Source organism: Chiroxiphia lanceolata, chromosome 6 (genome assembly GCF_009829145.1).
Source record: "Chiroxiphia lanceolata isolate bChiLan1 chromosome 6, bChiLan1.pri, whole genome shotgun sequence".
Lineage (NCBI taxonomy): Eukaryota > Metazoa > Chordata > Aves > Passeriformes > Pipridae > Chiroxiphia > Chiroxiphia lanceolata.
Window position 1 is genome coordinate 38,034,963 of NC_045642.1, and position 24,602 is coordinate 38,059,564.

General features: G+C 35.8%; 1 protein-coding gene across 14 annotated transcripts in view; it reads left to right on the plus strand.

Moving 5' to 3' along the window:
* AKAP6 (A-kinase anchoring protein 6) overlaps nt 1–24,602 on the plus strand; it is a 276,515-nt gene that overhangs the window by 234,020 nt on the left and 17,893 nt on the right. For all 14 annotated transcript variants that reach the window (XM_032692214.1, XM_032692213.1, XM_032692216.1 and 11 more), the window contains one exon: nt 10,883–11,098. In XM_032692214.1, the coding sequence (XP_032548105.1) occupies nt 10,883–11,098 (216 nt within the window). The remainder of the gene's footprint in view (nt 1–10,882; nt 11,099–24,602) is intronic.

Below are 24,602 nucleotides of genomic sequence, written 5' to 3' on the forward strand. Positions count from 1 at the left end.
AGACTTGAGGGACTTGAGGATGAGACAACTGCAATTCCAGCTCAGAATGATTTACCAATAATATCTGTCACATTCTCCTACACTAATTACAGGTTTATTTTTTTTTCAAGAAAAGTTAAGCTCAAATTTCTCTCTCAGCCCTCCTGAATGTGCAGGACGGTGCTCATTTGAACCAGTGCCACCTTGTTAACTGGAGCTAGTGGGGAGGCAATTGAGCCCTTGTCCCTGTCTTTCTTACTGTAGTGGGATGGTTTACATTTAATTCTCATGTCATGGGTAAACTTGAAAGACTTGAGGTCTCCCTCAGGTTGAGTAACACAGAAGACACCATGGCTTACAGAGAAAGCTGTCCCAAACTGGCCATCCAAAGTAAAACTTGCAATTTCATAGTGACAAACGGCTAACAGTTCCTTTCCCAAGACTTTCATGTTGATGACATCTACAGATTGAGCTATCTTTCCCCTCTCAGTCATGGCCTCTTGAAGACTCAGATCTGTAGAAGTGAAAAATGGCTGACTTGACTTCTTTTGAGAGAGCATTCTCAGATCCATCACTTATTTTCATTATCATTATCATTATCATTATTATTTTCATTATCATTGGTTTACTTCTTTTGATCCACCCAAACGACTCCTTGAAAATGCGACTGTTTATTGTTCTGCTATTGCCCTGAAGACCTAGTTACCATAAAACCAGAATCATTCTATCAGCATGGAAAAGGGAAATGAGAAGAAAGGAAAAAATGACAAAAGAAAAAGAGAAGGAAATATTTTCCCTAAATATATGTCAAGATTGACTTGCACTAATTTACAGTAAGGGTTGGCACTTTGGTTGGCCTCAAAGTTTTATTTCCTTTGTTACTGATAACATGTAGAAAAACTAGTACAGCGTGGACTGAAAATATAAGAGAGTTAACAGAAATTCACTGTACTGTCTCCATTAAGGTTCACTTTGTGCTACTGCATGTGATTAGACAATTTATTTGATTGTCTATAACTGCCCCTTTGGAGCCATAGCATTGCATTTTCAGGTGCAAATCTCTCCAATATTAGTGGATTATTGATTGAATAGTGTTCTCTGGAGCCATTAAATCCTACTGAAGAGGTTTTTCTTTAATTGGTGGATCATTGACCTAGCAGACTGTTGCCTAATTTTGGTTTCATACTGGATAGGTTTCCCAAGTTTTGTCCTTGCACGTAAGTTAATAGGTCACAATCTCAATAGGGAGTATTATTATAGATTGTATTAGTACCTTTACTTACAATAAAAATAATATCATACTGCCAGGAAACCTATTGATTTTGGTAGAATTATTTGCAGGGTAAAGTGTAATTCAGTATGAGAAAGAATATGAGCATAAAAGAACAAGTCTTCAGTACACATTCTGAAGTGTTTATTGCAATCCTTATCGAGTATATTATGTATCACAAGTGTGACATGTCAGTCAGGAACACGATTTGTAGACTAGCACCATATTATTAGAGACAGCAGAACATCTTAGATAATGCTTGTTGCATAAAGTCAATGGGGAAAAAAACCCAAACCCTTGTGGATTCCTGTGTTTTGAAGGATGACTCCCTTACTGGTCTCTTACGAAAGTGCTGTATTTCCTCACCTCAAAATAAAGCTGGAAGCCTGTCCTCTAATCTGATGGATTTTCTGTGCATTTCGCTGATGACTGATGATGCAATGTCATTCTTAGTGAACCATCTCTCCCTTTATTGCACTGATGCTTATTTTCATGTTTTAGGCACAGTAAGAGCAACTTAATAATGTTCTCTAGTCTAAGCATTATGAAGGAAAGAATGGCTCTTTTTTGGACTCTTTGATCCTGTCTTGTCTTTTTACCCCAATCCTGTTGTCCAGGCAGTGGAAGAATGGCAGTTGAAGGTGCAATACTATGAATACCTCTGAGTGTCTAAGACCATCATAGACAGTCACCTCATCTAGATATTTGGCTTTTGACAACGCTTAGCTTTTTGATTGCCATTCACAGTTCATCTTGACCACATCACCTACTTCTTAGACACAGTGCTGCCAGGATGTGGTTTATTCTGCTGCAAGTAGCCTCTCTTGTTGGGGACTTTTAGTTTTGTCTTGAGCTGAAACCAAAAAATGTGTGTTTCTGTGTATATTTATGCTTAAGATCTGGCAAAAGAATCAACAAAATGGTTTTTATATTTTAGCCTATATCCATTGTGAGGATGCATTGCTCTTTGGAAATAAGATGAAGAACACCATTTCTAGAAAAGCCTGTTTGTTGTCATTGTGCATATACAGATACACATAAAAACATCACACTATATTTTCCTGTGTTTACCCCAGCGCAGGGGTAAACCTGTTTACCCTCAAGCTGTACATTTTTGAGTCCAGGCTAAGTTTACTTCACTGACACAAGAAAAAAGCCAAAGGAAATATCTTTTTCCTTACTCATTACATGTTTTTATTTTCCTTTTCCTGTCCTGAAGTCTTCAGAAGATTAGTCTAATTTATTTTATGTTCTCTGCCTTCCCATAAATAAGGTAATGCCAATGCACTGCAGGATTTTTTTCTGTTATTCAGAATAGAGTACATTCTCACTACATTTTGGAATATACCAGGCTCATTGCACAGAAACAGCAAAAATACATGTCTACCACCTGTGAAGGAAGTAGATTAAGTAAGGGAGTAAGTACAATATTAACATCTGAACCTCAGCTTGAGAGTTACAGGTGTTGATGTGCACCCATGCAAGGAAGTTTTTCCTTTAAAGCCTTATATAACTCTGAGATAGGAAACAAAGTTTTAATAGTTTGAACTATTCATTAAAGATGGCTGAAACTCTGATACCTAAGGTTTTTAGGTGATTGGAGGGGGTTTCTTGGCGTCTAATATGCTGAGAAACGTCTTGATTTCTTTTAGGCTGTAATTCTGAGTGAATTCCAATGACTGTAAGTGAAGTTGAGCCTAAATTATTCCTTACTTGATTTTTTAAAAAAAGTTTCCACCTGTACCTGAACTAGTTTAATCTCTTGAATTTCCACACATTTCATTTGAAACTCCACCCAGTGTGGGGATCTCACAAAAATTTCAAGTTTGTAATTTCCAGTACAGAAAAGAGAATGTTTGAGTAGTGTGGTTCAGGATTCATTACAAAAGCAAAACACAGCACTGATATTTATCCTACCTGTCTGATGCTTATTATACTTTTATCTTAGCATTTTCTGGGGGCAAAAAAAGAAACCCTAGCAAATTGTGGCACTTCCTGCAATATTTGTCCTTTGAATCTTTTTTGCGGGAAAGAGAATTTCTCAAATTAAATGAGAAGACATGAACCAAATGCGTTTATAAACACAGATAGTGCTAGAGTAGAAAAATGGATCCTCCTGCCATCCCCTCTGGCTCCTCTGTCTGAATGACTTGGCTTATCTCCTGGAACCAAGTTAACCCCAACTTTGAAGTGTGTAGTAAATAGCTCTAAAATATTTCAGTGTGAAAATGAAGCTAATTAATTCCCTGTATGAAACACAAGAAAAATAAGGCTCGGAAAAGCTATGTTGTATTTTAGTGGGGAAGATTCATTTTCATTTATTTCATTTGACGTTTTTCTTTTATTTTTAAAAGTTACCTTCCTGTAATTGCACACTAGTTTAGAGTTAAGATAGGTGCATCTTAACAATAATGGGCACCTTTTTAACAGATTATTGCCAAAAGTGCATTCTTTATTCCAGGGAGACACTGTAATAGATACCAGCACTTTTGTAATGATACAAGCAATCTGTAAGCTATTATAGTGTCTTTTATAGTAACTTAATCTTCATATTGTTTTATACGTCTGGAATTTTAATAGTGTTTTTAATTTAAGGAGGGGAGCATATTACAAATCACTAGTTACATGGGAGTATGAGCTAAATAACAGACCATTGAATGGTATTCTTACAAACAAATATTTTGAAGTACTTAAATGAGCATAAAGAATAGAACAAAGATGTTAAAGAATGTTGTACAGATATAATAGTAGCTTTTATGGATGAGTCCAGAAGCATCTAGTCTGAATTTTTACTGGTTTTAATGCATATATTTTACTTCTAGAGAAAAATGGGAAAGAACACAGGTACTTTTAGAATACTATTTAAGAGTAAATATTTTATTTAAAATAAACATATTTACCTAATTAATACATGTATTTCCATTATTTATTTCCAATAAACACAAATCCCCATGTAACTTTGACTAATGAAATGAATGAATTAATATAAGGACTTTATTACACTACAATGTAAACTCTAAACTACATTCTTGAAGTCAGTGCAAAAATGAAGTCTTTTTTCCTGTTAGTTCATTGTCATTTTTAAAATATATAGAAACAGGTGCAGTTCTCTTGTAAGAGAAATATCGTAACGCTTCACTAAGTAGTGAGTTACAGAGAGATATGATCAGCGTAACAATTTAGTGGTTGTAATACTATAAAAGGTAGGGTTTTTAAATTAAGAGAACCAGTTCACTGTTTTGAAAGAGGTAATATTCTACTTCAAACTGTCATTCTGTATTTCTGACTTGCAATTAGATGATATTTCTAAAATGTCAGTCCCAGATTCTGTTGTGACCGTCATCGTAATAAAATATGACAGGAAAGATATTATATCAATACTTTTTCCATAATTAGCATTAAAGATCTCTCAAGGGTTAAGCACAAAGGTTTTTCACTGAATAGTCTGCAAGCTTTGTGCCTTTAAAATCTTTTAATATAGCCAAGACTGGTGACAACCAGGAGATAGATCTATGAACAAACCCATTTTGAGAGAATAGTTTTGTGGTGTGTGATGTATGGTACGCAAATGAGCTTATTAGGACTCTCATCTATTTTATTATTGGTGCCCAATTTAATAGAGGCATTTAAAAAACAATATTTCTGCCTGACTCCTTGAAATGAAGAAGATACATTGATATAATTGAGAGCAAATGATTGCATGTTGTGCCATTTAATCATGTCATTTTTCAATTGCTGTTTTTTGCACTTCACTGCATACTTATAGAATATTTAGCTTCAATATAGATTAAGTCCCACAGTATGCAACTGAGTAGAGATCCCATATTGGGTGACATATTCTTTTAACCTTGAAATCAGCAACAGCACACAGGTTTGGCAGTATTTTTCTATCTGGTGACAAGTAATCATTAATTTTCTATCTTTGTCATTTAGCTTTTTTATTTTAAGGAATTACTTTCTTACTAATATTTTTTTAATAATTACTGGCTTTCTTTTTCATTCAGAAACAGAAATTCTTCTTTTCGCCATATGTCCTATAAGAATAGAATTTGAAGTACAGGGATGCATCACTCTGACAAGAGAAGTTCTAACAGGCATTGCCATTTCACAGAAAACATTAAAAACTACATTTTACCCAGAATTTTTGAGTATTGTCTCCAGTTTTCCCTTTACTGATGTATTAGTTCTGGTAGCCATGATACTTAAAGTTTTACATTATCACTTTTGAAAACTGAACTGCTGCACTAGCCAGAAATTGGGCATAAAAAAGGCAAAAAAAATTTAAGAGTTGTAGTTTGATTGATACTCAGAAGGGTGACTTCCATTCTTAGATTTTGCCTTAATTTCTCTGTAAGGTTGTGGTACTAAATAACATCAGTTCCATCTTCCATCAAGGAACAACTAAGTACAGTTCGAAGTGTATCGTTGTCTTCCTCACATACCTACATCCTGCAACAAGGAGAAAGAGTAAGCTTTTAATAGACCAAGGTTAGACAGAAGCTTCCTCTTGGATCTGATCATTCCAGATTTATCTGCAGTTCAGCTTCTTTTGTTTTCCTAAAACCAGCCAGTACTGCCCATGCATAAAGAGGAACAAAAGGTAAGCCCAGGCATTTGCCAAAGTATGCTTTGGCATTTCTTCTGGACCTGAAAGCACAAAGGAAATCCATTTGTGTTGTTACCATTTGTCATCATTCAACTATTTTCAAAGCTCTGGGTATCTGTGCATGGATGGGGTGCATCAGGCAAAGCATCATCAGCCAGCTGAGGAAGGTGATTGTCCTGCTCTGTTCTGCATTGGTGCGGCCTCACTTTGAATATTTTGTGCAGTTTTGGGGACTGCAATATAAGAAAGATATTAAGCTATTAGAGAGTATCCAAAATGGACAATGAAGAGGCTGAAGGGCCTTGAGGGGAAGCTGTGTGAGGAGTGGCCGAGGTCACTTGGTCTGTTCAGCCTGGAGGAGACTGAGGGGAGACCTAATCCCAGTCTACAACTTCCTCCTCAGAGGAAGAAGAGGGGCAGGCACTGATCTCCTCTCTGATAACTTCTGGTGACAGGGCCCGAGAGAATGGCCTGAAGTTGTGTCAGGGGAGGTTTAGGTTGGATATGAGAAAAAGGCTCTTCACCCAGAGGGTGGCTGGGCGCTGGAATGGGCTCCCTAGGGAAGTGGTCACAGCACCAAACCTGACAGAGTTCAAGAAGCGTTCGGATGATACTGTCAGGCACATGGTGTGACTCTTGGGGATTGGTACAGTGAGGGGCCAAGAGTTGGACTCAATGATCTTTGTGGGTCCCTTCTGTGATTCTGTGATTCTGTTTATTATTCCCAATTGTAGAGTGAAAGCAAGAAACTTCAGATCTCATAAAAATGAGTTCTCCAAACAATATGTAATAAATGAGGCTACAAAACCCCACATCTCAACATGTTATGTGGTGAAGATGTGGATCATGTGGATTTAAGGGAACTAAACTAATTTTAGACTGACTTTTAAACTATTTTTAAGCACAAATAGTCTCACAGAATATAGTGAGAATCTTAGTACTTTTAAATAGTTAATGTTAAACACCTGCTCAAGATCCTTGATGCTTCAGTGGCCAACTCATCTTCCATACTATGTGAGAAAGCAGACTTCCCATAAATCTTCAGCTGTGCAGAGCAGGCAGTGCAGCACAACTCAGGCACTGATATGATGCAGGAAGGCTGAGGGATGGAGGCAGATTGGAGCTTGAGGCGATCTAATATTCCTCAACTTCCCACCTTCCTCTGCCTCTTGTATGGTCTGGCACTGCCTAAAGCTGCAGACATGTTTCTGTCATATGCCATTCACTTAGGAGTCGTGCAGCTATGCCAAGCACTTTCTGTTCAGATCATGGCCACTTCCATTCCCATAGATAGTGCCATTAGCCTATGGCTTGGAAAGCATGTTTGATGTCATTTGACCCAGCAGGGGCTTTTCTAGATAATTTAAGGCATGGTATTAACAAGCTGCGAAAGTAGTTTCAGCTAGCCCTTTTTAGCTGTGTGGATGATAACTTCAAAGCACTGAAAATAGGAGTAAGCAGAGGGAAGAAAAATCTTCCAAGATTCTAGCAGCATGGACAGGAATCCTCTGTATGGGAAGCCATGACCATAATAACATTATAATGACTAACACCTCAATGTTATCAGTGTCTGTTGTGAAGCAAATGACTCAGACACAAAGTGAAGTTCATACACAGCATCTGCAGTTACTGTGTATACTCTTAGCCTGCAGCAAAAAACCCAAATACATTTATTTAAGTCTCACTGCAAATGGTTTAAGTGAATGTTTCTCTCACATTTGCAAAGACTTGGATTGTGTTTACATTTACCACAGCTCAGTGGACACATGATAGTATGAGGAGACACAACTGAAAGTGTCTGATCTCTTAATCTATTTTTCAGCAAATCTTTTGCGCGCACAGGAAACTGAGTGAGCCTAAGAAACGCTCCTAAGTTTACTGTTAGATCATTACCGGATTTTCTGAACCTTCATGTGCCTGGTAGCTCACTATAGCAGCAGCTGTGGATGGTGTAGAATGTACCTTGCAAATAATTAAAGTAACTGGAAGTCATGGAAGTGTACTTTGCATGTGCAATTGTCATATTGACAGGCTTATATACAAGCATGCCATTTTAACAACAGCAAAACATGGATGGATATACCATGATATACTGTGATATATCATGTCATAGGATATAGGCAATTATTGTGTTGCTTTAGGATGCTGAACACAAGAGCCTAATACTGCTTAAATTCATTATTGCAGATGCTATTATATAGGGCTTAAAGATATCTTTACATGATTAAGTTCTCTAGCTTTTAAAGAATTGTTGCTATAACCAACTCTTTCACCACACTGTTAGATACAAGCACTTCGTTTTTCTCCTGTTTAATATTAACCATAATATCATGCAATAAAATTGAAACAAAAGTGCCATAGGCCTAATTGTACTGTCACAGCCATGTAAATCAGAAATAGCTTCAGTAAAGCTACTGTTATTATGGTGGTGTAAAATTGATATAAATTAGAAATTACTTGGATACTGTAGCTCTGCTTTCAGAGAACACTATGTAAAGGCCTCACTTAAACTCCCGTATAAGTGCAATTATGAGTGCAATTCTCCTTACCTCATCATATTAAATGGCATTGTATCAAAAAAGAACAATATTTGTAAGGGATGACTTAATCAGATATATCAAGGCAAGTTAATGTTTTAGGGCCAGATTCTGAACTGCATTGACTTCTATGAAGTTAATGTAGACCTACATAGATATACATAGGTAAATAACATACCATCACTTCCAAAAAACTGAATTGCCTAGCTGTTATAAAATGTAAAATAAGAACCCTGACTTTAAGTAGATTTTTTGTTTGGTTTTGTTTGGATTTTTTCTGTTGTGACATTAGGCTAATGAACTGCATTAAAAAGGAAATGTGCCAGACGTGGTGGTTACATCAAGAACTATGAAGGAAACTAGCAATGAACTCTAGGAAAATAAATAAGGGCAAGTTCAGGAAACGTTAGTGAAAATGCAGCTCTGGTATAAATTGAATAATAAAATTCCTGGTCATATTTTGTCATAAATAGAGGTTTGGAAATTCGTCATTCACATTATTTAAAATTCAGAAATCTTAAAGATACAGGGTTCTCTTATTATAGAAGTAATAGACTTCTAGCTATTATAGAGTTAGGGTAATTTAAATAGCTATAGAATGCATTATATCAGTAAGTGGAACATCTGTATGAAATGTCCACCTGCTAATGTACTACTCAGTTTACTTTACAATCAAATGTACTTAATCATTTTAAGATGTCTTCTAATGAAGGCTTATCAGGAATAATGCTTTGAACAGAAATACTTTTAGGAATTAAAACTTCCACTTTAAATGAGATTTCATTGCCTTGTTTACCCTTGTTGATTAATAAGCAATCTGTTAACTGTTAGGATGGCCCAGTTGTGCCAGTGAAAATAGACTAGTAATTCAGCTATGTTTGTGGGCGTAATCATCATTTCTCTTGAAGGCTTTAAAAAAAAAAGGTCTTTTGCACACTATCTGTAGGCAAAGAAAAGGCACATGTTTTTAGATGTGCATACCACTGTTTTGCTTCAGACTTCCAGCTTAATATTATTGATCAAACACAGCAGCAAAATACTCCTTTGAGTTACAACATTTCTAAGTATAAATTCTATTTTCTAAAGAAACAGTGACATGAAAATCTGGAACTTGAATTCACTTTCTATAGAATGTCATTTTGCTAATAAAATTCAGGAAGGTAAATCCTGATTTTTTTATCAGTTAATGCTTGTGAACAACTTTGAGAGATGTAGTGGCTTTTTTCGTTTGCTTATTATCATTAACTGGAAGTTTAAAGGCAAGCATGCTGCCTTCAGAAAAGACGATAGTTCAGATTTTCTCATGGGGTCATGCACTTTCATCTGTGGCATCCCACAGAGGGAAACAGATGTTGGCAAGTTACAATTTAAATTATCTGAAAAGCTCCCATGTGTAGAGCACAGTCCTGTTAAATTCAGGAGTAGCACTACCCTTTGATAATAGTTGAATACTGGAGTCATGCAATGCTATAAAAGTATAGGGTCTCAGAAACTGGGCTGAAGCCATAATCCTTGGATGCATTTGTGCCTTCTATACCCCAGCTTCATAGATTTTATTATTAAAATACATTATGAGAGAATAAAATTGTGATTTGATGTTGAATGACATTAGAGTATAGTCATGGATAAAACCATACTTGAAAGTATGGTTTCAGTATGCCATTAACTGGTTTCAGGTAGTACATCTCTCTCTAGTTCTGTCTGCCATGTAGGATGCATAATTTTTGCTACTGTTCAATAAGATTCTCAGTGAGGTTTCTTGGGTTTCTGGAGTAGAACCAACAGATCCTGGCTCACATCGTTTCAATATTAGGACTTAGCAATTGTCTCCCATCAACCAGTTTATGTCAGACTGCATTCTCAGTAGCACTGGAATCAGTATGATGAAATAAATACAGTGATTTACTCATCTTCAAGGACGATACAGTTATCACAGTATTCCTATATTTACTCGAATATGAAACTACTCTGGAAATATGTTATGATAACAAAAAACATCTGTAAAAAATTCTGTACTGAATTTTCTGCTTTCTTAATGTTTCTCCTATGACAGGTTGTATAGGACCCATAATTTCTATTTTTTTTTCTAAAAATACACATATTCACATTACATGACTATGATTTTTTCACTCTGTAGAATTTCTGAAGTTGATTACTGTCAAGGTAACTCATTTCAGATGTGTCCCAATTGAATGAAAAAGAAATTAAGAATAAACCAGTATACGTCATTAAACCTTTAGCATTATTGAGATAGTTAGTTATATAGGCATTTGTTTGAAGAAGACTGAACATAACGTTACACCTTCTGTGCTGTTAAGACTGTATTTATCTGAAAATAAAACACTAAGCTTTGACACTAAAGTATGGGAATTTATGGAAGAGCTGAAAAAAGTAAGACAGAGATTTGGCACCATTAAATATCAGATAATACTTAATGTTTCAATTTGCAAAGAATTCCACACTGACATCTGTTGTTTGTCTATCCTGCAGTCTTTATGCTGTGAGATCAAACAGAGACGTCGTGGGGTAGCCTCTGTGCTGCGATTATGCCAGCACCTCCTGGATGATCAGGAGACCTGCAACCTAAATGCAGATCACCAGTCCATGCAGTTGATAATTGTAAACCTCGAGAGAAGGTGGGAAGCTATTGTCATGCAAGCTGTCCAGTGGCAAACAAGGCTACAGAAGCGATTAGAAAAAGACTCGGTGAGTAATGCTTGCTTTAAAAGTGCAGGGTTTCATTCTTTGTGAGAGGCACTTTTTCAGCACAAGACAAACACATCCATCTCCAAGCATTTTCTTCTGACTGAAGATGCCATTCCTAGTCTTTACTGCCAACAAGTGAATCTTCAGTTTTTCACAAAGCATTGTATTTATGGACAAAATTGATTAGTAATATAAACTCACAATATACATAATCTATTTGCTGGATATTTAATCTCATCATGTCTGATCCCATCAAACAATAAAAACAATCTTCTCTTGGTGCTAAGTTGCTCAGGACCTAACAGAACTGGGCCCAGGTAAAATTCTACTGATTGAAAATATATTTTAGAAAAAGTATTTCCTGTGTAGCTAAGACTGGTTTTAATTAACATCCCAGCAGTAGATGTGTATGTCACATAGAATGCCATGGGTATGTGATTAATATACAATCCTGTGTTATTTGAATATAAGTAAAATGCAATAATTTGCTTTTATCTTAGGGAAATGATTCCTAGGAGGCAAAATAGCGCTCTGTTTAAACCATCCATTAAGTGGCGTGAATTAGATTGGTTTTCTACAGCATAAAACTATATTACAAAGCAGGAGGAACAAAATAATCCCTACTCTAACACCATGGACTGTAATGGATGAATTGGCTCAGCGTGTTTTGTGCTACTATCATACTGCTGAAGTCTATATACTGCAGCTACATTGACAGCAATGATAATCCTATGTAGTTCATATAGTGAAGAGCCTTGATGAGATTTGAGAACAAATGACATAATTTTTTAGGTTTATACCAAGCAGAGCAAAGGAAAAAATGCTTGACACTTACGTCCTTCCTAATAGTTATCTGACTAATTGTGAAATACTACTTTTGACTTCTTTTTGTTAAAGTCCCTTTAAAAAAATAATAGAAGCTGTAATTCTCTGGTTCAGTTAAGGTACTATAGTATGAAGATATATAAGGCATTGTTCAGAAACACTAGCAGTTCCCGAGTGTAAATACTATTAATCTAAAGGGGCCAAGAAATGGTGAGTTAGCGAGGAGAATGCTTGCCTGCCTTTATCAAAAGTTATGACATAGAAGTGGTCCTCTATCCTTTTGATTTATTGGCTGTTTTGCTTTAGGTATTGAGATAGAAGTGGGACTTAATGAAGGAAGAGGTGTGAATAGACTATCAGGACAAGTCAAAAGGGGCATGTCTCTGTATGAGTCAACATGGAAGGGAGACATCACTGTAAAGCAGATGTAGTGCCAACATTGGTTTTATAAGCATGGGATTAGTCAACTGACAATATAAAAAGTGTAGATAATTGAGGAGAGTCAGTTATGCCATCAAAAATTTGATCTGGTTGGAAGTAGTGTAAAATGATGAAGCTACATGCAAGTGTACAAGGGTATAGAGAAATCATTAATATTCTGCCTTTCCTTATTCCTCTCTGTGTGCAGAGAGGCAAGTGTTGACTGAAGAGGAATGCCATTGGAAACAACCAAAATCATCTAGAGCTTGCACTATATGACCCGTAGAAAAATGTCAAATCTTAGTGATGCTAAGATTTCTCTCAAAGAGCTAGTAAAAGCTGTAATGTCACAGCTGATGCAGATTACCAGATTACTGAAAAAGCATGAAGAAAAGAAATCTGGGGAGAAAAGCGCAAGAGTTCCATTCTGTTTGTGCTTAGTTTATGTTAGTGGACACTAAGAAGAGTGGGGTTAGATGAAAGAAGTTTGTTTGAGCCCTCTGTCCATAGATGGGAACTGCAGTGTATTATCATTTAAAAAAGAGAAATGGAATGTATATTAGCATCTAAAAAGGAGAAGGGGAAGCAGGTAAGGTAAAAGGCTGTTCAAGTCTAGTGAAAAACAGAAGATGAAGGAAAAGCAATTAACAAAAAAAACCCCAGAGGGTGGAAGCAAGAGCAGGTAGCCCCTGAGGTGTATGTAGAAATTGTCTGAGCATTAAATGTGGCCAGGGACATGGGGGGCCACAAAGAAAACCTTCTATAGGTACATTGGTGATAAAAGAAAGACTGGGGAAAATTTAGTCCCTCTCCAGAAGGAAATGGGAGACCTGAGTACTTGGGACATGGAGAAGGCTGAGGTACTCAACGACTATTTTGACTTAGTCAACATTGGCAAGTGCTCCAGTCACATTGCTCTAGATGCAGAAGTCAACAGCAGAGACTGGGAGAATGAGAACCTCGTGCTGTAGAAGAAGATTAGATTCAAGGCCATCTAAGGCACTTGAAAGTACACAAGTCCATGGGATCTGGTGAGATGCATCTGGGGGTCTTCAGGGAACTGGCAGATGTAGTGGCTAAGCCACTATTCATCATATTTGAGAAATTGTGGCGGTCCAGTGAAGCTCCTCCTGACAGAAAAAGGAGAAACAGAACCTCCATTTTTATAAAGGGAAAAAAGAGGACCTGGGGAAATATAGGCTAGTCAGTGTTATCTCTGTGCCTGGCAAGATCATGGAGCAGATCCTCCTGGAAACATCTTTGTCAGTGCTGCGGACAGGGGAACTAAGTGCACCCTCAGCAAGTTTGCCAATGACATTAAGCTGTGTGGTGCAGTTGACATGCTATAGAGAAGGGCTGTCATCCAGAGGGGACCTTGGCAGGCTTGATAGGTGGGTCCAAAAAGGTCAAATGCAAGGTCCTGCAGGTGGGTTGGGGCAATCCGAAACACAAATACAGGCTGGGCAGAGAGGGTTGAGAGCAGCCCTGAGTAGAGGGATAAAGATAGATAAAAAATAATCTAGAGAGCAAAAAAATCAAAGGAATTAGTTTGTTGAGAGTCTGTTCAAGTGGAGTTAAAATTAAAACAAAGCTGGTAAAACAAAGATTGTGAGAAAATGTTAGAAAAATTTCAGTGGAATTAAAAGAAAAAACAAAATTAGTGAGGATCCAGAGCTTTAGAGAAAATGTGGGTAGGAGTTTTAGACAATACATTACATTTAAATCAGAGGAAAGTCAAGAAATGAAAGAAGAAAAATGCCATCTCAAAAACTACAGAGAGTTTTGATGGTAATGAGTCTGAGAGAGCAAGAAATGTGAACAGAAGTAAGAGAACTCATTAATTAAATAGGTTGGGCAAGTGAATGGGTTAGAAGATAAATATGAGACTGAGGAATAGAAAAGATTGATAAAGAAAGAAAATATAGTAGGAAACATTTTTTATTCTCTTGAGAAATGCTGGTGATATTTTTGTGGTAGTTCCATTTTTGGAATATTTTTAGTCATATTACTAATGTATTGCAGCAATAGCTCTAGTAAACTTGGAAAGTGCTACACAAAATGTTTAATGATCTGACCAGCAGTTGAAAAACCTGTTGAATTTTGGAGCTTCAGAGATAAGTGTGTGCAGTATTACCAACAAAGAAACAAAAAGTAGCTCTCAGAATCCTGAATTTTATTTATTAGAGTCTGAGTATCTGTTGGGTCTATAAGAGCCCAAGAGAGATTGGACTAGGTTCCAACTGTGTAAAGTACCAAAGGATGAGGAACTGCCTTTTTAATCTGCAAAACATCATTTTGTTGTAGTAAATATATATCTTCTATTTGACTAGGAACAGAAAGAAGTTTCATTTGTGAGATATCTTAGAAAGTGCCAAACAAAGATCCAAGTTACTGTAGTGAAATCATATTATCCTCTTTTGCATGGGGGCACCTGCTGTGTGGAAAGCAGTTTACTGGTTGTACTTGCAGTTACTGTAAATAAACTGTTACGAGCTAATTAGAGCTTGGAATTTCACCGGCTGGGTGTGTATCATTCTTTCTGCTGAGAAGTAGCAGCCTTTTAGAGATATCATGACGCTCATCTAATTTTCATTGTGGGCTGTTTTGTTTCGGAACCTCTCATCCTAGGCTGCTTTATAACACTATGATTTTTTGAAGTATGTCAGTATAAACAAGCTTCTTTTGTTAATAAAACTCTCTGTATTCTCAACATTTAAATGTGACCCAGCCACTATAGGATTCATGTTTCTTTGACTTCCCTGGCCCTACTTGGCATGTTCTAACTCTCCTTTTCACTCAGGTCCTGTGCAGTCCTTTCTTGGGTAGGTATCAGAATCATTTCTTCTCCCTCCCTATCTCTCTGTATTTGATGGTGTGCCAGTCTTGGCACACAAAATGTATCTCTTGGTAACAAGTCTTTATTTGTGGTTGCCCACAAACTGTAATTTATGAAAACAAATGAGATGTTTTTATACCCTGATGGCATCTGGCTCATTCAGGGCATCTGACTTCCTGACAGTAAATAAGGTACCCCAAAAAAGGTACACCTTTTGCAATAGTGGGCACAATAATTTTACAAATAACAAGATATTAAGATGTACTTCAAGCACCTAAAATTTGCTAAAAGTTGTCTTTCCCATAAACAAAAAGTTCTGTCTATAATGTGAAATTATCAATAAGAATCACTCCAGAAGGATGAAAGGTGGTCAGATTCAGTAGGTTAATCTAGCTATATGGAGTGAAGTATTCATAGAATCAAAAATACAGAATACTGGAAGCAGTCCTAATATGTTACAGCAAAAGAGGTTTTTATCTCCCCCATCTGTTTGTTTGGTTTTGGTGGGTTTCTTTATTTTGGTTTGGTTTTTTGTTAAAAATTCTTTTCATCCAGATTTATAATTCCATATTTTGCTGATATAATGTTACACCTAAATTTTAACTGGAATTACACAGATATCTTATAGCTTGCCTAACAAGACCCTGCTAGCAATCAACTTCAAAGGAAAAAGAGTCTGTCTGGCGATTGCAATAACAATAGCAACAATCTTATAGTCAACTAAACTCAAAATTACCATCTAAAATTCCTGCTCAAGAACTGGAGAAGCTTTAACTCACTGTTTAACTCACTACGCTTTCCTTTAGAAGGTCTAATCTACTTGAAAGACTGAACAGTTAAAAAGGATTTGGGACAGACTCAGTTATGGTCACGCCCATAAGTTTACAATTGTTACGTCAAAGTGAGAATATTTGTTTTCTGCATTTATTTTTTAATCTTTTGCTCAGCCTGTGGTATGCCCTGTGTATATGTAAATTATATGTTTAGCCTCAGTGGTTTATTCCAGCTGCTACAGATGTTCACACTTTGTGTATGTTCTGTGCAGGTCAGATATGTTTCTGTATAGAAAGCTACAATGAGATGACAATGGAAATTCACTTTTCTGGGATGGCTTTACCAATACTGGAGTATACAAAACTATTGTACTGCTGTGGCTGTTAGAGAAACAAAACTGTGGTTTCTAATGGATTTTACTTAAGTTGCAATTCAAAATTCCTGCCTTTTTGATGAGTGGAGAAACTGCTTTTTCTCCAGGTTGCTCATTCATTGAATGAGAAACTTATCTGTTTTATGGAACAGACAATTTCTTATTCAACAGAGAGAGCTAATTATTGAAGGAACAGTATTATTCATGCTTTTAAGATGGAGATTTTGAGGTAAGGCAATTTGGGTTAAGGTGCTGTAATTCTCACATTGTCCTGAATATGTCTGAAATATTCATTTGTCTGATCACTAAGTTCACTACTATTCTTCATGAAAAAAAGCAAATTATTTCTCTTGTTCTTCTAATCATCATACCATACTGTATGTCCAGCAAACCCCCCATCTGTATTGGCTTGAAAGTATGCTGTACATCCAGCCACATAATTGAAAATAATAAGGCCACAATAAATGGGATGGCCTTGGGGTATAATACCCAAGGGATTCAATTGGTGTCGCTTTGCATCAATGTCCATGCATCATGGTAATTGAGGTAACATAACCAATTACCACATTTTAATTAGAGTTGTAAGGACTTGGGAAAATCTGCATTGGTGAGGCAGCTCACTTGAAAAAAAAAAAACACGAAAGAAAAAGAAAGGCACTTCTCTCTTTTCCACAAGCTTGTTTCTTAGGAGGTAAAGAGCATGCTTAAAGTGCTATTTAGGATTTTTTCCCAATATCCTCTTGGTTTCCTTCTTTATAATGAACTTGGAAAAGTACATTGTTAAAAAATACTATATTGCTTCTGATCTTGTATCTTTATCCTTTTTCTCTATTTATCTGTTTCTGTGATGCTTTCTGGAAAAGAAAACAGTTTTTCATAATGCTAGGCATGGTATCTGCCTTTCACTTTTCTATATTCACTTCACTGGTGCCATATTTTTTCAATCCAGGGAATGACACTTGTTCTAAGCTTAAAAAAACACACAAACCCCCCATCCCTCAGGGGTAAAAAATGAATCTGTCATTGTTCAGTTATTTGTTAGATATCTTCACTAAACAAAATTCGGTTTCTAAAAGTTTCTTATTTCATCAGAAGCCATTATTTTCTAAGGCGAGATCTAAATAAAAATCTTGCATAAAATTTAGAATTTCATCAGGAGTGTCTAGAACAGCAAAGTACTGAGAGATGATTAGCTTAATTGGCTGAAGAGGGCACACTACATATTGTAAAGTGCTGAACACTTATTACACAATCCATCCCTTACAAATTATTTAGTGACATATTTCTGAACCTTTACAGATTGATTTTATTCGTTATCTATCACAAGTAATTTTTGCTTTGATATTGGACCTCTTTCATATAGCATATGACACTACAGTCTTTATGGCTTGCATTAGTTTCTGTCAGTCGTCTTGTTTTATTCATATTGCAACACTGAAGACTGCTCACTTTGGTGTTTCCTTAAAATATTTGTTTTTTAAGTGAATGGATGTTTGATTTTAGAGTTTGTAATGTGATGCATCATCCTCATACTTAAGGTGTTTATGTTTTTGAGCTTCTGGGTTGCATTGCATTTCTGATTTGTGACATGGAGCAATTATCTGTAGGATCTAAAATAATCACATAAATGATGAACACAGGTCTAGAGTTTTCTTGAACTGTAATTGAAGATAGGTAATATGTCCCACATTCTGTATTCTTCATAATGTTCTTGAGGACCAGCCATAGTTACAATGGCAGCCATCAGGGCAGTACACAGTCTGGATAATATGACAAAACAAAGCTGGTAAAATCCTTATTGTTGAGCAGATCTTAGTAAAAAAATTCCAAACCCAGTCAAGTTTAGTCAAAATTCAGATAAATGTTGTGTTAAATTCTTGAGAAAGTCTGCTGGGTGGTCACCTGCAGTGGTAGGCTCTTAAAGTGAATAGAAAGAAAAAAAGAAATACATTTAAGTCTTTCAGCAGAGGGCTCTACTCCATCCTCAGAGTCTGCAAAACTGACTCCACAAACTAAGGCAGCCTTATCTCCCTATTTCACAATCTCTGTTAAACCATAGTAAGCCTGAGCTCTCCCTCTGGAGGAGGTTGGAAAGTAAAGGTGCTTACTACTAACATTCTTCATGTGTAGCACAGTTTCAGTAGGGATAATTATAGAACAGGCTGTGCAGCCTCTTTCAGTGCAGTTTATCTTTGCTCCAGAAAGTGAACCACCTAAAGCAGAAAGAGTAGTTCAGCATTCTTGTTCTTTTAGTCCTATTCTCTGCACTGAAACTTACAGATATAAAATATTTCCTGCTGATGTTGGTGGTGTCTATTATATATGAATTTTTAATTTGTATGATAATGAAACCTACTAGAACCTTTCTTGTAGCTTGTTCAACCACAGTCCTATAGCAAGTTTCAATCACCATCCACCTCAACTGGATTCAACATACATTAAGACGCATATTTCTGTTCTGCAACTCCTTGCTCATCTGCAGACACATTTAGTTTCTTTGACCTTTCCAGGATACCCAGCAAATTTTAAGATGAGAAATGAAATTTACTTTTTATTGTTGGCATGAGGACAGGAAAATAAATTATATTGCATTAAAAGTAAAGAGTTATTTTAATGATAAAATCAACTTCCACAATACTTAATTATTTCAAGCTTTCTTTGATTTATTTTTTTCTTGATGAAGCACACAACTTTTCTGTGCAGTATTTGAAATTTACTTGATTTGTTAGAAGACAGGTTTCTTTATGATACTGGGACTGCTTCATAATAGCCACTCATAGTTTTAAACAAAAAAAAGATAATGAAAACAACATAAATTAAGCATATATTTCCCAGTATTATTTTTAACGCAAATATGGATGCTTAATTATGCATAACTACTCTCCACAACTCATCCTACAGTGAAAAACTGACTTCAATTATTCAAGGCAGAAAATATCATGATTACAGTGTTATAAGACTGCATAACTGGTGTTAGAATTAACTCAAAGCATAGGGTCTGAATTGGGTATAAAATACTGTGACTGCACTAATGTTTTTTAGTAGCATCCTGTGAGCAGTCACTTTCAGTGACTGACAAGTCTTAAAGTCACAGATACTTTGAATCTTTTTCTCTGTTATGCTGTATTAATTTAGGGGAAAAATTACATAAACTTGCTGGCTCAATGCCACAAATTTTTGTATATACATCTACATATATATTTATATTTTAAAAGAACTACTTCTTTGGATTTCTTCTGTATTCTTTTTCTGGTTAGTTCAGTTTTAAATTGTTCAAATGTATAAGTTCAGAGAGAGGGAAAATTGATGTTTTTTGGATTTGCTTAAACACTTTATTATACCTCGTGAACTTTCAAGGCTGGATGGTGGTGCTGCGTTACCCAGTAAGAAGTAGGAAATATTTTCTTTTGGGAATATACAATTTTTCTACATTTATCCATGCAGCCCAAAGATACTTCTGGTCCTCAACTATCTATCACTCTGTATTTCATACTGGTGCCATTTTAGAGTAGACTGAGAGAATTTCATAGCAGGTAAAAAGTTGGTAATACATCTCTGCTGATCTGATTTTTTTTAATGGCTGATGTTTACAAACCCCCAGTTGATTTAGAATGCCAGTGAGGTCTTCAAAGTGCCAGTTTATCACATGGCTCTGTAATTCAACATATGATTATGGAAACTCTGTCATATCTCTCGTGTAATTGCATTTGACCTGATAGTGGCATATCCAATATTCTTAATTTCTGTATTAGTAAATCAGCTTACCCCAATTGTTTAAAATAAGTATTCTACAAGTAATTAGTAGAATTCACATTTTGAGATGGGAGAATTCAGTCCTATTAAAGCTAGAAATCTGAGATTTATAACTTTATATTGGGAAAAGTCAACACTACAGTAACAGGTTTAGGCCTTTATAGCATGGTGGCATATTTTCTACCAACCATCTGTCAATCTATTAATCTTGTTCTTCTGTGCCACGGATTAACAGTGGGTAAAGCACTTTTACACAGCTTTGGTAAAGAGACATACCTGCTTCTGAAACATACATTCGAACTATAAGATGAGTAAAATCTTCAATTGAATTCTCAGAAATAATCAGTTTTAGTAGGAAAATAAGTAATATTCAGAAATTGGAAATCTGATGTTTCCAATGCATGTAGGTGCTGAAAGAACTGTCAAACACCATTTAAATGGCACAAATACCTCATTAAAAAAAGAAAAGGTAAAATGGTTAGGTTTTTATTTTCAAGGACAGAGGTCTTCAAAAGAACTCACTTCTTATTTAGGCACCTAAGTATAGAGTCAGATAATTAAAAGTGCTCAGCAGACACTGACTCACATTGCAGTGCATTGTGTTCTGATTACAGTCAGTGTCTTATTTAGATGCCTAATATCCACTAATCATAAACTCATGATTTGGGCTGGTATTACTTGAAAAATTAGAGTTCAGGGAAATACTAAAGTCACAAACTTGTGATTTTTTAATTAATTTAATGACTTGTTGCTCTGCATCTCTAATGACTCCAGTTCTGCAAGGAATTGTGAGTGTAATTTAAGCTGATTTTCATGTATGTTGTTTCAAGAGTTCTCAAACAAAATAGTTTTTAGAAAAAGAGTAAGGAACCTTATTTTCTGGCAAGTTGTACAGCAGTTATTTCCATCTTGCAAGGGCCTTCCATATTGGATGATAGCACCACAATCCTCATGCCGCTATGGAGATGTATTTGCAGGATCTTCAGGAAGTATATGTATAATCAGTATATTATTGTTCACTATTATAGGATATTCCAGGAGCTACATCAGCTCTAAACAGAAAGGAACACAATTAAAAATTATTGTAAAAATTATTGTAAAATTGCATGAAAATAAATGAGGTACAATTATTTACTCTTTTTTCTTAACACACCAAAGGTACCCAATGAAATTATCAGGCAGAAGATTTAAAACCATCAAAAGAGAATACTATTTTCATGCACTACATATAAAAATGAAATTTGTTCCTACAGGATGTGGTGGATAGAAAAAATACTTATTTTTAGACAAATTAATGGGGGAGACATCAATTAATACTTATTAAATTCCAACTCTGAGAGTCCCCACAGGCTTTCTTAAATTTGGGATGGCAGCTTCTATATTCTTCTATTTGTTTGAGGGTTTTTAACTTTTCCATAAACCTTCACAACTAGCCACTGCAGGAGGTGGGCTCAGCTGAGTGGACTGTTGATCTCACCCAAAATAACAGATGCTGTATGAAAGCAAATAAACTTGCAGATTTGGAGGTCTACTTATATCATATGTATGGTAAAGAAGTTTTACAGTACGCTGAGAGGGTTTTCATTGTATTTTTTTGCTGTTTCCAAAGGCTGGGATGTGCCCTTCTTCATCAGAAGAAATCTTTCAAAAATGTGCCCACTTAACAGTTTTCCAAGATATTTCTAGCATATTTTTCTGTAAAATATACAGAAAATATAATACATATATCTTCTTAATATTTCAATATGTACATACATTTATGTCAGAAATACTATAATATACATTAAATAATAGAATTTAAATCACTAGGAATGATGATCCTAATTTCATGTCTCCTTATATATAGGCCATTTGTGTCATGCTCTAATCCATATCCAGTTCTTCATGTCTGGTGTGTGCAGTAATATGTAAATGACCTAGCCAGCTGCATTAAGCGGTGTTTGTTTATTCTGTTTCTTTTGGCATAGCATATAACTGAATTTCTGCCAAAAATGTGGCTGCTTCAGTAGAAGGAAGTTTTGAGAGGAAACATATATCATAAGTCTTTACTCTGTGAAACAGTATAATCAAAAGAAATTTTCTCTTCATAAAAATACATATATTAATGTCAAATAATGAGTTTGTAAAATACAATGACCAACAGAATCTTTTTAAAACACTGTTTTCATTGGCTTTGTAAATAAGACTACAATACTAAGAGGCAGTGATTTTTTCATACGTGGGAAGGGCAACTAAAACTGGTGAAACGTGAAAACAGAAAGTTGAAGAGAAATTATTTTAAAATGGCATATTAATCTCTCCTAACACATAGCATCTAAGTGCATTTAAATTTAGAAAGCAGTGACGTTTAACTGTTAAAAAATGGCATTAATGATGCGTAGAGCTATCTACTTATGCTGGCAGTCCTTTCAGTCTTCCAGTCTGACACTTCCTTTTTTATCCAGCCAGCTAATTTCCCCTCTTTTGTGAGGAGTAACTGTTTTCACACTAGTGCTTACCCACCAAACCTCCTCATTGTTTCATGGTTAATTATCTTCTTGAGCTTCACCTTCTCAAGTGAAGGAAGAAAGACTGGGCCTCCCCACAGCTGTAATGGAAGCTAGGTTTTAGAGATTCACTTTATGAATAAATGCAGTCTGTGATCTACAAACATAATAAATGAGTTCCTAAGCTTTACGGAGTCACAGTTCGTCCAACAGGTTTACTGAAAAATTCAGAAAGACTCTTTATTCTAAATATCCTTTTTAATTTTTAAAAGGGGAGAACTATTGTTTCAGTGTGAAACTAAGTACCATAAACTTCCAAAATTTCTAAGCATTACACAAAAGGTTCATGTCAAACATTCAGTTTCAGTACAAACCTGAACTGCTGCATGAAAGACTTCAAGCTCTTTACTACTTATTAACAATAGTTCTACTAATAATGTTAATACTAATAGCCTGTACCCCTCAGTTATTGCACCAATTTGTAAACTCTTTGAATTCATTGGGCCTTTTGTGGCTCACCAGCGCTGAAAATTGTCGTTGTGGATAGACTTAAATCTTCAGTTTATGTTTCAATTTGAGCCCAAGTTTAAACTGTGTAACATTTAAAATAAACTCTCCTGTAACAGAAGAAAGTTTAATAATGGCAAATAGTGATTTTGTACTGGTGAGCTACTCCCCATTGTAATTTTGTACTCAGTCAAACTAAGGCAGGCAAATATATAATATATCAAGATATAGTTGTTACTTTGTCTTCTTTGAAGTGAATTTCTACAAAGTATGCTTATATTAAATCATTTCCCAAGTGACCAAACAAAAATATGCACATAATACCAGTACTTGAGACATTGCACAGGACCTATTCAATTAACTAGCTTAAACTGAAAATTCCATTCCTTTTTTTTCCAGCCAGCTCCAGAGCTGTGTTAGCATCTCATACGTACAGAGAAAGCTATAAACATAATGACTTACCAGACATGGAGACAAGAAAAAAATCTGGTACTTCAAGGATGAGATGATCTTAGTGAGAGCTCTACCCTGCCTAGAGACCTCTTATATTTGGAGATGAGGCCAGTGTTTCTATATTGCAATGCTTGAAAAGCAGTTTTTCTTAGATATAGACTTGTAATGGCAAGGAGCAGTTGCACTGTTGTAGTCTCAAGGTGCTTATCATTGTAATTTTGATTCATCACCAGAACTCTCTGCCATTTATTGACAACCGTGGTGTTTAACTTAACACTTGGAAATCCACAGTTAGGCAGACTGTGCAAGTGCTTATAATATGCAGTATTCTTCTAGCCTTTGACTTAACAATACCCGCTTATTAACTTCTCCCTAGTCAATATCCCAAATTTACAGATGGTGAATCAATGACTTCAGGAAGTGCCTGAACTGAGATTACAAAGGAATTGCGTTGAAAATTTAAATAAGGGGGAAAAGAGTCTGTTCTCTTTGATAACATGAATTAGGCTAAATTTGGTGGTCTCTCAACTGATTCGGGAGGAGAAGAAACTGATGATAGAGGCAGATATTTTTCATGCAGTCCTGTTATTCATAAATAATAGATAAAGTCTCCCTTTCCAGTATACAGGAAGAATTTTTATTTAGAAATTCAAGCCTCTCTCTTTCAGCCCTTAGTGAGAAAACTTTCTTTCTAGGTTTCTTTTAAGGTCGAGCTCCCAAGGACTTATGTCCTGCTCTTTTGTACCTTATATCTATCTGTTTTTGTAGTGATTCTCACTCTCTAGTGTTTTTCACAAACATTCATTTCTGTTGAAACAAAGCTCTTAAAAGTGCTGTGATTCCAGGTGTCCTGATGTGCCTGTTGTAGGTTGGAGATGACTATTGTGTCTACTAAGTCCATTCATAGTGTTCACTGAGTTGTTCTGGTTTAACTGAGAGTACTGTTAAAGCTCTACCAGTTCCAATGTAAATGATACTATATTTAAAGTATTCTTAATCAGTATGCAGACCTCTTAACTAGTACAAGGCTAAGGGAATAGTGATTTTATTGTGCTACTGTAGCTTTGCTAATACAAC